The sequence below is a fragment of the Phocoena phocoena genome, chromosome 8, assembly GCF_963924675.1.
Source record: "Phocoena phocoena chromosome 8, mPhoPho1.1, whole genome shotgun sequence".
Taxonomy (NCBI): Eukaryota; Metazoa; Chordata; class Mammalia; order Artiodactyla; family Phocoenidae; genus Phocoena; species Phocoena phocoena.
Genome location: NC_089226.1, coordinates 41,295,921 through 41,310,281, shown reverse-complemented (window position 1 = coordinate 41,310,281; position 14,361 = coordinate 41,295,921). Strand labels below are relative to the sequence as shown.

The 14,361-nt window shown below is 45.4% G+C and overlaps 1 protein-coding gene across 3 annotated transcripts in view; it reads left to right on the top strand.

The window, feature by feature from the left end:
- Positions 1-14,361, top strand: part of FAT3 (FAT atypical cadherin 3) — a 550,552-nt gene that overhangs the window by 515,252 nt on the left and 20,939 nt on the right. For all 3 annotated transcript variants that reach the window (XM_065881705.1, XM_065881704.1, XM_065881703.1), the window contains exons 19-21: positions 1,519-1,653; positions 3,642-3,799; positions 11,247-11,715. In XM_065881705.1, the coding sequence (XP_065737777.1) occupies positions 1,519-1,653; positions 3,642-3,799; positions 11,247-11,715 (762 nt within the window). The remainder of the gene's footprint in view (positions 1-1,518; positions 1,654-3,641; positions 3,800-11,246; positions 11,716-14,361) is intronic.

The following is a 14,361-nucleotide window of genomic DNA, read 5'->3' as shown; positions in this document are numbered from 1 at the left end:
GCATGCCACATGGTGTGGCCAAAAAAATTAATTAAAAATTAAAAAAAAAATCTGGTATCAAAAGCCACTTGAAACAGATCATAAGGTGGCTGAACAGCTGTTTTAGGTTCTATAAATATTGATAAATACACGGCAGGAATAAAGATTTCTTGGAATGAAATGAGGAAGATGTATTTCAGGGCACTTAGGTCTTTTAGAACCATTTGTGAAGATCAGTCCGAATTTTCAGTTAAAAATCCCTTCATCTTCTAAGACTTTGTAAGCTGGGTCATTGCCAAGAGTATCTTTTATGGCTGAGCTCTCAACCAGTGGAAAATAAGATTTATGAACTCTGAGTCTGCTAGTGCTATACTTACATCTCTCCCCTCTCCCTTACGTAATCTCCCCTTTAGGATTACGGTTCCTAAAATGTTTATGTGTAGTTAGCATTAAATGTCTGCTTTCTCCTGGGCAGAGAAGTGAGTGTATACTGGAATAATATGCTTAATGAGGAGGAAAGAGTTGGTATAGAAAGGAAGAAGAGAATGGGCCAGATCTTGCTGAACAAAGATGCTGCTAAGGCCCAGTGTGTTCTTGGTTCACAGAGAAAAGGTGCTTCTTTAGTCCACTGCTAACCCAGCTGTGAGTTGTTTTCAATTTGTGTCTTCTTTTCTACAGTCCTTTTACCACCTAAACTCTCGCCTAATTACATTTGAAATATCCAAGACCTTTGGAAAGTGCATTTCCTTTGGTGGACCCATTGTTGCCATCACCACAGTTCTGGAAAACTCCCTTGGGTCCTGAATTCCACCCTCTGGAAGGGTCTGCCTTCCAGAATTTCCTTTCTGAGGAATTAACCTTTCATCTCACTGTGCTATGAACATTGAACAGGTGAAAAGGAAGCCTTCCTCTGCCAAGGAAAATTCTGCTATGTTTGATAGCCAGCAGGGCACATTTATAGCTAATCAATACAATAGCAGGGAGTAGAAGGGATTAGGAAACAACGCGAGTTGTGCTTTCACAATTTAGAGCGAGTCATACTTTTCTTTAGAAAAGTCTTTTTTCCCTCAATCTGAAAACAACAGCTAACGTCTTGTGAAGTCTACCTAAGATTTTCAGGGCTCCAGGCAAGGAGCATAGAAGAAGTCTAAACTCAAGTGATGCATTCAAATGGCCCCCAGTATGCAGGAGCCCCATCCAATAAAGACTACCCGAGCCCACGCAGTATGATCTTTCTTCACCAGAAGTTGGCCCAGTCACAACCTTAGCATATTTTAGCCTAAACAGAGGAGCTCCATTGACTCTTTGCCCCCACCGTACTTCCCTCTGGCAGTGAGCTTTTGGCAGATGCAGGGATGTTTGATGGACACCCACGCCAGGTGAAGCTCACACAGGCATTCCTGCTTCTGGGCGGCCATTTTGTCTCTCAACTCAGAGCCTATAGAGCCCAGCTCTTGACCCATTCCTGTGCTTCCTGGACTTCCTGGAGTGTAGAGTGATTGCCTTTCTACTGATCATGCGTGTTCCCCTCTGTCACAGGAGGACTGTGCCCAGGGTCCAACGATCCTTGCGTGGAGAAGCCGTGTCCGGGGGACATGCAGTGTGTCGGTTACGAAGCCAGCAGGAGACCGTTCCTCTGCCAGTGTCCACCGGGGAAGCTCGGAGAGTGCTCAGGTGCAGAGCGGGGCAGGATGACGAGGGTCTAAATTCACATTCTGTCTGCATGCAACGTTTTCCTTCCGCATGGACCCCAGCTAGCCTCCCCCCTCAAATACTTGAGATTTATTACAGCTGCAGCCTGTGCTCAGGAAACATGCAATGCCTGTGGGCTCCTTATATAATGGGAGGTCACGGCATGTGTTTCAATCATGTCACATGGATGTTAAGGGGGTGAAATTATGGAAAATAGAAGGCTGTCGGTTAGGCAGAGGAGTCGGAGTATCTGTGGCATGGCCTTTGATGTTCAGAGCCTCCACCTTTCAACAGAAGGTAAAGCTGAGCCAGTTCAGCTGACCTTCTGTAGGGTAAGTCCAGCCTAGATCAGGAGACTCTCCACTGTACATGTACAACTAACTGCGTGTTCCCAAAAGGCGAGGGAGGTGCTCACCTCTGTTTCTTAAAGAAAGAAAAAAAATCAGTATTTGTGTTACTTCAATCCAAACGATCCTCCATTTCTAATTATCACTCAACTTCAATACTTCTTTCGATTCACATATGCTCTACCACTTCTTTCCTCTAAAAAGAGTCCTGTTCATTTTTGGTACCAATAGAACCTTTTTTTTTGGTAGAGGATGTATTTCAAATATAGGCACACTGATACCGATTTTGGAATCGGTATGGAGTGATGATTATAATAGCCATTATAATGGGAATAAATACACCTAGTATTTGCAAGGCACTTGTTAAGCACTGGGTTCTAGAAACTCAGCCTTTGCAAAGACAAGCACCGTTCTTAAAAATGGAAGCCAAAGCTCTTTCAGAGTTGACTTCGAGAATGGAGCTGCCCCTAGAACTGAAGAGATCACCCGCATACTTGCCATTGAAGGCTTCTAAGGCTTCGACTTAAAAGATATTTATGCTGACCTCACCCCAACACACCTGCTGTGTACACAGCAGGTGGGTCTGCAGGGTGACAGTCAAGGCCAAGTCTCCTAACTTCAGATGTCCCTTTCTGCCCATCTCCCTTCTCCTTTCCATATGGAAACCTCTTCATAATCCACGATTATCATCCATTTGGCATATTTCCACACTTTCCACCCTTCCTCCCCTCAGCCAGAGGGCTTTTCAGCCATTACTTTGCTTGTTGAAACATAAAGATGGAGACAATAAAAAAAGAGAGGGTTAACTCAGAATTGGGTGATGTGGGTGCAACTAAAGATTCTAGGAAGGGGAGCCTTGAAATTAATGGTCAAAAGGCAGAGCTGTGACTGCACAAGACATGAACTTCCTTTATATCATTATCCTTATCAACATTTGTGCAAATGACCTAAGTTGTCTGTTCTGCATTAGGATACTTGGGGAATATGGATATTCTTTTTTTTTTTTTTGCGGTACGCGGGCCTCTCACTGTTGTGGCCTCTCCCATTGCAGAGCACAGGCTCCGGACGCGCAGGCTCAGCGGCCATGGCTCACGGGCCCAGCCGCTCCGCGGCACGTGGGATCCTCCCGGACCGGGGCACGAACCCGCGTCCCCTGCATCGGCAGGCAGACCCTCAACCACTGCGCCCCCAGGGAAGCCCTGGATATTCTTTGAGAATAGTTTTGTCTTTCCCTTGTTTCATAGCATTGAAAATTCTTAAATATCTAAGTGATGAGGGTGGGCATAAAGGGATATCTTTTAATAGCGCTAATTTTAGAAAATAGGAATTGGGAATTTAGTGACACTAAGAAAATTCAGGTTAGAGAATATACCAAGTTGTCCTTGACATGAGAGAACTAAGATTTTTCAGCATCTGACTAGTAAATTTTTTTTCACTTTGAAATTAGAGTGTGACCTGAAATGGAGAAACAGTTTTTAATCCAAAATGGTTTTTCCTCAGTGGCTTCCCTAACTTCCCATGGTCTTTCATCCACTTGCTTGGTAGTTGTTGGGTGATTTCATGTGTCCCTGCTCGTTTCTGGATGTTAAAAGTATCTATATGTCCTCGTCATGGTCTTTTCAGGGCACACTTCTCTCAGCTTTGCTGGAAACAGTTACATCAAATACCGGCTTTCTGAAAATAGCAAAGAAGAGGACTTTAAATTGGCGCTGCGTCTGCGAACACTGCAAAGCAATGGGATTATAATGTACACCAGAGCAAACCCCTGCATCATTCTGAAGGTAATGAAAATAGGTTCTCTTTTCCCGCAGTCAGTTCTCATGTTAGTATTTTGGCTCTTGGATTGGGGTCTGAAATCATTTTGTCTTTTAAGTTCAGAAACCAGAAGCCGGCTTTAGGGCCAGGGGAGCAGCAGCAAAAGTGGGAAGTGTGCCAACACCCCATTTCCTTCCGTACATTCAGCTTCAAAATTAGCTCTTCGGAGACTGGGGCACCTCTCTCTGGAGTAGGTTCAAGAGCCGGCCTCCTCTGAGTTGTAATCTCTCAACAGTTCATTAGAATGTGTTTCCTGATCAATTCCACAGCAGGGCGGTCCTTTCAAAAGACTGACTGTATCCTCTTCTACTACACGGCTCTATCCCCAATGACCCCTGAAGGTCACTTGTGTTCTCGCTCAGGGAAGAAGTTGGACATCTGGGCTGTAGAAGATTCCATAGGCCCTCTTACGGCCCAAGTAGCCCAATTTTTAAAACATGCCCAGCCTCAGAAACCCTCCAAAGGCACCAGATTTCCTTTAGAGCAGGGGGTCCCCAAGCCCTGGGCCATGGCCTGGTACCAGTCTGCGGCCTGTTAGGAACCGGGCTGCACAGCAGGAGGTGAGCGGCCGGCGGGGGAGCTAAACTTTATCTGGCGCGCCCCATCGCTCCCCATCGCTCGTGTTACCGCCTGAGCCATCCCCCCCATCTCTCCAATTACCTCCTGAACCATCCCCCCATCGCTCGCGTTACCGCCTGAAACACCCTCCCCCCCATCGCTCGCGTTACCGCCTGAAACACCCTCCCCGCCATCGCTCGCGTTACTGCCTGAACCATCCCTCCGATCGATCGCTCCAATTACCGCCTGAACCACCCTCCCCCCCATCGCTCGCATTACCTCCTGAACCATCCCCCCCATCGCTCCAATTACCGCCTGAACCATCCCCCCCATCGCTCCAATTACCACCTGAACCATCCCCCAATCACTCACATTACCTCCTGAACCATCTCCGCAACCCTAACCCCACCCCAGCCTGTCTGCGGAAAAATTGTCTTCCACGAAACTGGTCCCTGGTGCCAAAAAGGTTGGGGACCACTGCTTTAGAGCAAGTCTGGCATTTGTAGTCAGGTCAGAGCTTCTGGTCCCTTCATGAAAACAGCAACAATAATGCTAATAGCGTGACATGCCTCATTTGATTTGTGTCATAAAGCTAATATAATACATGTGTTATATACATATGATCAGCCCCATTTGATCAAGGAGCATATAGAGGTTCAGAGAGGTTAAGTTATTTACCCAAAGTTGTCCAGCTAATAAGTGGCAGGCCTGGACCTGACTTCCAGTGTCTCTCACACCATGCTCTTTATCTCCATGCTCTCCCCAGCTCTCAGTTTTGTAACTATAACTCATTTCATCCAGAATCACATCTGGGCATCTGTAGACAAGATTAAGCCTTCCAGGATGAGAGGAGAAGGGAAAAGTAGGAGGAAGACATGTTTAATTGAACGTTATCCTCACCAGGCTGCTATGCCAGCCCACCGTAAGTGTGTTCAGAGACGGGTGAAGTCTGTCCAGTGGGAGATACCCATCCAAGTGGAAATGGCTAGCGATTTTCTCCTTCCTACCGTTCTGTCATTAAGCTTAACTGGGATCATGGTGGGCCTTTTTAGCTTCTGTTCTTTGATTGCTAGGTCACATCCAAGTTGATTAGATGACCCAGGCTTTAATCCTGGAGGGAGGAAAGTATGTAGAACATTAAATGCCTGTGGCTCCTCCTACCACATAGACCTTTACGTACCTCCTTCTTGTACTGCCGGGTATTACTTGGTGTCCAGAGGGAGTGAGCACAGAGCTGGAGTTTGAAGTTGGCCGTTTTCATGGGCAATCTCCCAATACCCTGACTCATTCAACTCAGAGAATAATTTCAGCTGTTAGGAAAGCAGTGTTTTCAAAAGAAAATGAGATAAACGCTCTGGACGCACAGTTTTAGAAAACAATGAATTCAAACCAGATCTTCATGGTGGAAGAATATAAATTCAAAAACCTAAGTTCTGTCTTTTTAACCTCCTAGCCTGTGAAGCAACCTGCCTAGGGTCCTTAGCTCACTTTCTAACTAGCCCTGAGCAGTGGGGTTTGTATAATTACTGGGAAGGTGCTCTGCCCATTCAGACGTACCAGCTCCCAGGGGCCGTGCCTGGGTGTCGCTGACCTTGCACCTCTCCCCTTCAAGCTTTAGTAAGGCTTGTTGCTGAACGTCCTTAGGAGGCAAATACTTTCTATTAGCAATTCTCTTAAATGGCATTAAATTTGAAAGAGAACAAAAATATTGGACGTGAATGGCTCGATTCTAAAATGGAGCTTGCCATTTGACACTTCACTGGCAAGTGCCTAAAATGTGCAGAACCGTGGAGATGGGAAAGAAGAATAATTAAACCTTTTAGTCAGCGCTAGCTCCTAAGGTATATTGTATTTCGTGAAACAAGCGTGTTTCTGAAAGTTGTGTAAATTGAATCTCTATAAATGGAATTCTAATAAACTAGGGATGGTTGCTATTTGAAGGAACCCTTCCCTTAGTCCCTCTGTGATGTGAATAATCATCCCCAATCTGTCTGTTCTGTAAGTTTGCTTTTCATATGTTGGCTTTGCCCAAAGCAGGACAGAGCTGTACTGAACTACTGCAGATACTTTCCTACAGTTGCCAGGAATATCCACTTAGGGGATTTGAATCTGTTTGCTTAACATTTTCAGCCTCATGCAAGATTTAATTTCATTGGCTTTAGGTACAGTATGTGCCTTGCACTTTGGTTCAATGACTACGCTGAAATGCTTTGTTTAAACCGCACCTCTTGGTTGTTTATATTTTCCCGGTTAAAGCACATTCCCTAAAAAGTACTTAAGACGATCTGTGGGGTGAAGGGCACCCCTTCAAGACAGTTGAAGAACTGCATGGAGACCTCGGGAAGTGAACGTTCTCATGGACGAGGAGCAACGCTGTCTTTTAGCAGCAGTAAAGGCGCTCATTCTTCTGTTCACCATTGATACCCTGTCTTCTTCCAAAAGAGATTCCAGGCTTACCATAAATACTCAAATGCAATAAAATCAAAGCACCATTAAGATGAAAGCAAGGATAGGTAAAATAGGGGAAGGGGATTAGGAGGTACAAACTTCCAGTTATAAGTCATGAGGATGTAATGTACAGTGTAGGGAATGTAGTCATTAATATTGTAGTAACTTTGTATGGCAACAGATGGTAACCAGACTTATCGCTGATGACCATTTTGTAATGTATAAAAATATCGAATCGTGGCACACCTGATAAGTCAATTATACTTGAATTTTAAAAAAGATGAAAACAAAAGATTAAGACTCAACCAATGAAATATGGGGACGGACAGAATACCATCATTGAAAAACCTAGACCAGGGGTTAATTGAACACAAACCATAACTCTGAGTTTCCTGGCAGCCAAAGTCAGGATGAAAATGGTGGGATAGATGCTGTGGCTGTCCTCGAACCTATAAAAGAAACATGTCAGATCACCAGGAGAGACACAAGTAACTTTTCCCCTATGTTAGTCTCTCAGGTGCAATATTATAGCAGAAGCACAAGAAGTACTTGCTTGTTAATCTAGAAATATCACATTTGATCTTTGGGGAAAGTTATAGATGAAACATGACTTCATTTTGATGATTCTCAGACATGGCTAGTTAAGACCCCAGGACTAAGAGGAAGATAGTCAAGGAAAGCTCATTTGGTTTATAAAACAGTCCACTGCGAAGAGCCAGATCCTTGCAACACAGATCAGAAGAGTAACAAGGAAGACCTCACAAGATTCCAGAGTTTCAAGGATATATGAAAGCTATCACTGAGAAGTGAGCTAACTTATAATTACACGTTATAGTAATAATGAAATACCTAAGAGTTTATGAAGTACTTTCACGTACATCTATTTTTATTCTTACTCTCCTGTGCATAGATGTGAGTGCCTACTTTTTCGCCTGTGAGGAAACAGATTCAGAGAGAATCACTGACTTGCCTAAACTAATCAGTAGTGGACCTGGCCCTCTGGCCGTGGCAAGCAGGTCAGGAGTACAAGTGTTTATCAAAAGAAGAGATTTGAAGGACTGAGATTTATTCACTCATGTATTCATTCAAAAGTGTATTTTTGGAGCATCTACTGTATGCCAGATAGCTATTCATGGCTGCCTTAAAAATAGGTTTTCAAGAAGTTCGCTTTTCAAAGAATACTTAATGACCCTCTTAAAAGTTTTATCATGATGGTGCATTTGCTAGAGCCACACATGAACACATGAACTGCTTACTGAAGCAGTAAGACTTATGCCATAATTCATACTTTTTACATACTTTTTACTTTTTTACTTTTTACTCAAAATCCTACTTTCCTACAAGATGACTTCTTATAGCTCTGATAGCTTGTCTCCCAAGCTCCAGGCCACAGAAGATCCAGGTTAAATCCACTGATTTCAGACAACCCTGAACACCTGCATATTTCATAACAGTAGGGCCACACTCTGAATTATGCATTTCACTGAACACATTGCCTACGTGCCTCTGCCCCCTCCCCCGTCCCCCGCACATCATTCAGATCCTTGCTGTAGATTTTTCTTACAGTTTCACGCACACCTCAGTTTCTATTAAAATAGCTTGCCCTCTGCTTTGAGAAAGCTTTGTCCTCTTAAAAGAGAGATCCTTTAAAACTGGATAAACCCTATTCTGAAGGCAGAAAAACTAAATATGATCAGCGCATAATTTTCCAAGATGAGAGGACTCAGATATGAAAGTGTCCTTTCCTCTCGCTGACATAATATACTTGTGAAATGGCCAAACATTAACTTTTTGCAAGGTAGCTTTTGGCATCCACATTCTCGTTTGTCATCTAGACAAGGCTTATAATTCCAAACTCCTAGAATTTTGAAGGTACGGATCATTTTTGTTTTCAAAAGCCTGAGGCTCATCTCATGTAGGCATCTGGCTTTCTATTCATTCAGCGGTGTTGCCGCTCTTATTTTTTTCAACAGGAAAGAAAAAGGGAAACTTAACCATGCTCGGTGTTACCATGGGAGAATTTTATGTTCCTTAGTGATAGAACGTCGAGGTATGTGAAGCTGTCAGAGCCACATCAGTTCTCCTGGATGAGTTTCTAACTTGGTTATCATCCCAAGAGGTAGGGCCTTAGGGAGGGGAATGGACCAAGTAATACATTAATTGAATACATCCTTTTCCAAACCTTAGATGAATTGCACCCTCACCACAAGATTTTCCTTGATAGACTGGAGACCCCACTCTGTAGCCACTGAGCAGAACAGCAGATGGACTGTGCCAGGGGCAGGTAGTCCCTAAAGTCACATTTGATCATTTGATTACCTACACTGAAATAAAGATATGGATATTATCCAGGAGTTGTCACTGAGCAAGTATTCTGGCATGATTTACAATATTCATTCGGTCCATTTTGTTGAACAACAACAGAAAAAATGACAAAGGCAACAGCAAAGATTACACACGAAAGGTCTCTGAAAAGAAAATTAACATTTGTCTCCAGTCTTTTCACATTCGTACATTTGCATTACAGAGCGCAGGATGTATGTACCAACTGTGAATGAGGGGCTGACCGTTCTGCAGTGGACACAGTTAGTCTCCTTGTAAAATAAGTCACAGCAGTTATCTCTGCTTTCCATAGAAGGGGTCTCAAACCCAGAGGGGCCAACCAATGCTCTCCAAGGGACCTGGATGATACATGACAAAGCCAGAATTAGATTTCTCATTTCTAAATTCCCAAGGCTCTGCCTGGTTCACAGAGCCCCCCTGCCTTTCACATACACACATTTATGTGGCATAAACTTTACATGCAGGAAGAGGGGGTGACAACAAATTCATAGAGCCATAGGGGCAGTAATGAGAGACCCTAAGAATTAGTTGTCTGCGGAAGACACTGAAGCACAGAAAAATACCCCATTTGTGAGGGTGGGTGAGGTTGTGATCATCCCTAACAGATCTGTCAGTAGCCAAACGCATCTGGTTCAGTTTATTTCTGTGAATTCACTTGACATTTGTACCTCCTTGGCACTTAGCGCCTGGAAGGTCTGTCTTCCCTCCCCTTCTGTCCCTTCCCCTCTCTTTCTCCACAAGTTCATGTTCTCTACCCAGGTTTTCACATAGGACTATACAAAGATCCTAAGTAAAGGCCAGCTGCCCTGGCGTGACTGAGACTCTGGCCTCCACAAGATCCAGGGACAAAGACCAGAAAAGTAGCTTCTGTTTCACAGTTTTCTAGCTGTGAATTCCTTCAGGGACCAATAACAATTTGTTGACTAGACATGGGTCCAGCCCTCAATCCCTGGATCCTCAAACCATCTTGCATTTCTGAGAAATGCAGATGACGGTGGACGACAAAGGATTCAAAGGCCAGCCTGTGTCCTCGGCAACAGTTGAACCTGGGTCTCCGTGGAGGACCAGTACCTGCCCAACAGCTTTCAACTCGCCAGCATCCTTCAGTAGCACGCTTTCCTGATTTTGGTGTCCCTCTGGGGTCAGGCTGCTGAGGGTGGGGGGACTTGGATGCCCTCTCTGCACCACTGCAATAAAAAAAGCAGGCAAGTCCCTGTTGTAGCTGACCCCAGATCAGAGGCTGGAAGTATCTACAAGGTGTAAAGAGTTAACCAGATCCTTCTGGAGTTCCACAGGTCATCAAATATACATACATTCTTAGCAAATGGCCAAGCCTTGAGCACTTTGTGAGATAATCTTAACCTAAATGATGAGCAGCAGTCCTGAAGAACTGTTTTAAGAAGATGGCTAGTGTTTAATAGGAGGGTTTTTACATCTTAAATATGTGTGAATCTGGGAAGTAAGAAATCTACCTGGCCTCTTTCTCTCCCCTACAGCACAGTCACACAAACTTACCTGGGGAGTATATATGTATTTCTGTGCTGATCTGATTAATAGCCATCTCCCCCACTCAAATATAAGCCCCATGAGGGCAGACCACTTTTGCTAACAGTGGTCCCCATAGCACCTAGCTCATTGCTTAGCACATAGTAGATGTTCAATAAATATTCGTAATTAATGTTAATGAGTCCACAGAAATCATTCCTGTGCTGGTAGTAACTAGGAAGGGCGCAGAGAATAAACAGACTCCCTAAACAAGAAATAGCTGTGAATTTTTAAAGGATGAAGACGGAAAGAATAGAAGCATTCTTAAATATGTAAGTGTGGCTTTCTGAACCTGTGCTCATGTTGCTAAATACAAGAAGCTTTGTGAAATATCAGGCATGCATTTGCAAGGCATATAATGAGGAGGGAGAGTTACTATTAAAAATCAAACCACAGCAGATTTATGGCTGGATCAAAAGCGTTGTCCATTCTAAAGCCCAGGCTGGTTGGGAACAGGGTGTCGAGGAACTTATTGCCAGATGCATATTAAAAAGCGCTGCGGTGTTCCTTCCCGCACAGATCGTGGACGGCAAGCTGTGGTTCCAGCTGGACTGCGGCAGCGGCCCCGGAATCTTGGGCATCTCGGGCCGCGCTGTCAACGACGGGAGCTGGCACTCGGTCTTCCTGGAGCTCAACCGCAATTTCACGAGCCTGTCCCTGGACGACAGCTACGTGGAGCGGCGCAGGGCGCCCCTCTACTTCCAGACGCTGAGCACCGAGAGTACCATCTACTTCGGGGCCCTTGTGCAGGCGGATAACATCCGCAGCCTGACCGACACGCGGGTCACGCAGGTGCTGAGCGGCTTCCAGGGCTGCCTGGACTCCGTGGTGCTGAATAACAACGAACTGCCGCTGCAGAACAAGCGCAGCAGCTTCGCCGAGGTGGTGGGCCTGACCGAGCTGAAGCTGGGCTGCGTGCTCTACCCTGACGCCTGCGAGCGCAGCCCCTGCCAGCACGGAGGCAGCTGCGCCGGACTGCCCTCTGGGGGTGAGTGAGCCTGCACCCTGGGCACCCTGCCCGTGCCGGGAGGGGGTGGGGGGAGGTAGGGGGGATAGGGGCGATGGGGGGCAGACCTGAAGGGGGACTCGCTGTCACAAGCATGACCAACCCAAGTGGTCTCCCAGAGAGGTGTATGCACCCATAATGCTGGCCCAGCTTCTTAATCCCCTTTAAGGAAGTCACAAAGCTTGACAATTACAGGAACGTCCAGTTTAGCCAACCCGTTTGCAGCATCCCACAGGCGCAGTGAGCTGACTGCAGGAGCCCAGAAGATGCTGGCACGGCTGCCCCCTTCCCTGCCCACTCCACACCCTTCCAGGCCTCAGCAGCCTGGAGGAATAGGATCTCCTTTTAAGTATCTGCCCCTTTGGACCACTTGCAAGTTACTGCAGAACAATGGGTAGCAGTCTGAGTTATGGCATCCATGCACTATCCTTTCACAGGTAGCCATACAATTTTACTAGAAACTAAAGGATGTGTGGGGTGAACCCACCACCCCAGAAATAGAAGTGTAGTGGACATGTTTTAGAGCATGCTTTTAAAACGTGTGTATTACAAATAAGTCTAGGGACAACTCTATGAAGGATTAGAAAGTGGAGAATAAGGAGAGGGCAATTTACATGAGCTATCAGGACAAATCAGTCAGTGAGGGCAATGATACTTTACCCCTGTAAAATTCCCCCCAGAGATACATCATGAAGACGAAAGAAAGAGCAAGGTAGGCCAAAACAGAGGGGAGGAGTGGTGTAGATTTATGGAGGGTTTCTATAGTTTGAGGGAAAAGCCAAGGTTATTTAAGTCCTAGGAGTCTGACGATGAAAGCATCCCTGACTTTACCCAGATGCAGGATCCGGGTTGATATAAACTAGGTCAGGCGCTCTCCTGGTTGAAGGCTTTGCCACCGCAACAGCCTAACTACTGATTCCACTTTAGCTCCTCTGCAGAGCCTCTCAGTGGGAGTGTGATTACCAAATTTAAACCTTCCTCACAAATCACTTAGAGATTCTGCTGTGTGCATTACCACCTAATGTTCGTGAAGCCCAACTCGAAATGTAGAGTCGATTTTATTATTAGAACGTTATAAACTGCCCATGAAATGATGCAGTGCCGAAACACAGACAACGAAGTTACTTAGACTTGCATATGTTACTGCCACAATGAGGGCCAAGTGCCCTGGGGGGAAATTTCTGCTGTCTCGATTTAAGAAATCTATTTGCTGTTTTTACTGTCTCAGCAGTATATGTAAATAAAGGGTTGTTATGGTGCCATAATTCCTGAATGAAGGGCAGTAACTATACTTCAGTGGTTCTATAAACCAGCCCATTATGACAAGTCACGGCCAGTTTTTCACCAGGCAAAATAATTCTGCTACTGTGAGCCATCCACAATATGTAAAAGGAGCATGTAATTAAATTTGGGCTGAAATAGAACACCACTCCATGTCAGATGCTGGGTACATAGCCACAAATTGTAACATACTTTTAACGATGGCAGGACGTTGTTTTTGCCGGCAAAGCTATGGGCTTCCACAATGGGTTAGCTTTAAAATAATAATAATCACTGTATTAGGGAAAAAGACTGAGGACTCTTGCTTTTTCTTCAGTGTACATTTTAATTTTTAAATTGCCATGAAATCCCTGAGCTAAATATTCAGTGCAGGTATGTTCATTAAATGACTATGACCCCTATGACCCACATCAGAAACAGCAATTTTCCTCTATTTTTTTAATCTCGTTTGGTTTAACCAAATTTCAGGACTGAGGACCCACCTGCCATATACTTTTTCACGTGGTCTAAAGAACCTGCTTTCCCCTCCCCAGGGGCCCAACTTTACCCATGGGTTGCATCCTCTCTCAAACTCCTCTTTGTTCCCTGTTCCTCACTTTCCCCTGTGATTGGTCTTGGGCTTGGGATTCTACGGGAGGTACTCTTTCTTCCAAGGGAATAAAGCCTTTCATCAGCTCAAGCTCTCCTTTGTACCAGGAGGCTAATGTTTTCCTTAGACAAAGAAAGTGTCTTTCCTCACCTCCATCTATACAACTCCCTTCTCTCAAGCCTACTACCTGTTTAGTTGAGAGGGCCCAGTGGTCCTTATTTCAGGAGCCGCCGGGTGTGGTCCAGATGGAGAAGTACCGTGCTCTCATGCACAACAGTACTGAGCCCAGGGCCACCAAACTCGTGGCCACTCACCAGGAAATCCAGGAAGCGTGTTTCTGTTGCTTCCCTGCGGAATCAAAGGCACCGGAGCCTATTTTTTTTTTTTTTTTTTTTCTGGCTGCGTTGGGTCTTCATTGCTTTGTGCAGGCTTTCTCTAGTTGCGTCAAGTGAGGGCTACTCTTCGTTGCGACGTGCGGGCTTCTCATTGCGGTGGATTCTCTCGTTGTGGAGCACGGGCTCTAGGCGCGAGGGCTTCAGTAGTTACAGCACACAGGCTCAGTAGTCGTGGCGCACGGGCTTTATTGCTCCGCGGCATGTGGGATCTTCCTGGACCAGGGATCAAACCTGTGTCCCCTGCATTGGCAGGCAGAGTCTCAACCATTGCACCACCAGGGGAGTCCAGGAGCCCTCTTCTGATGTGTGAGGAGGTACCTACCTGCTTCCTGGCTGTCAGGATTGGGGTTTTGGTTGCTAAGA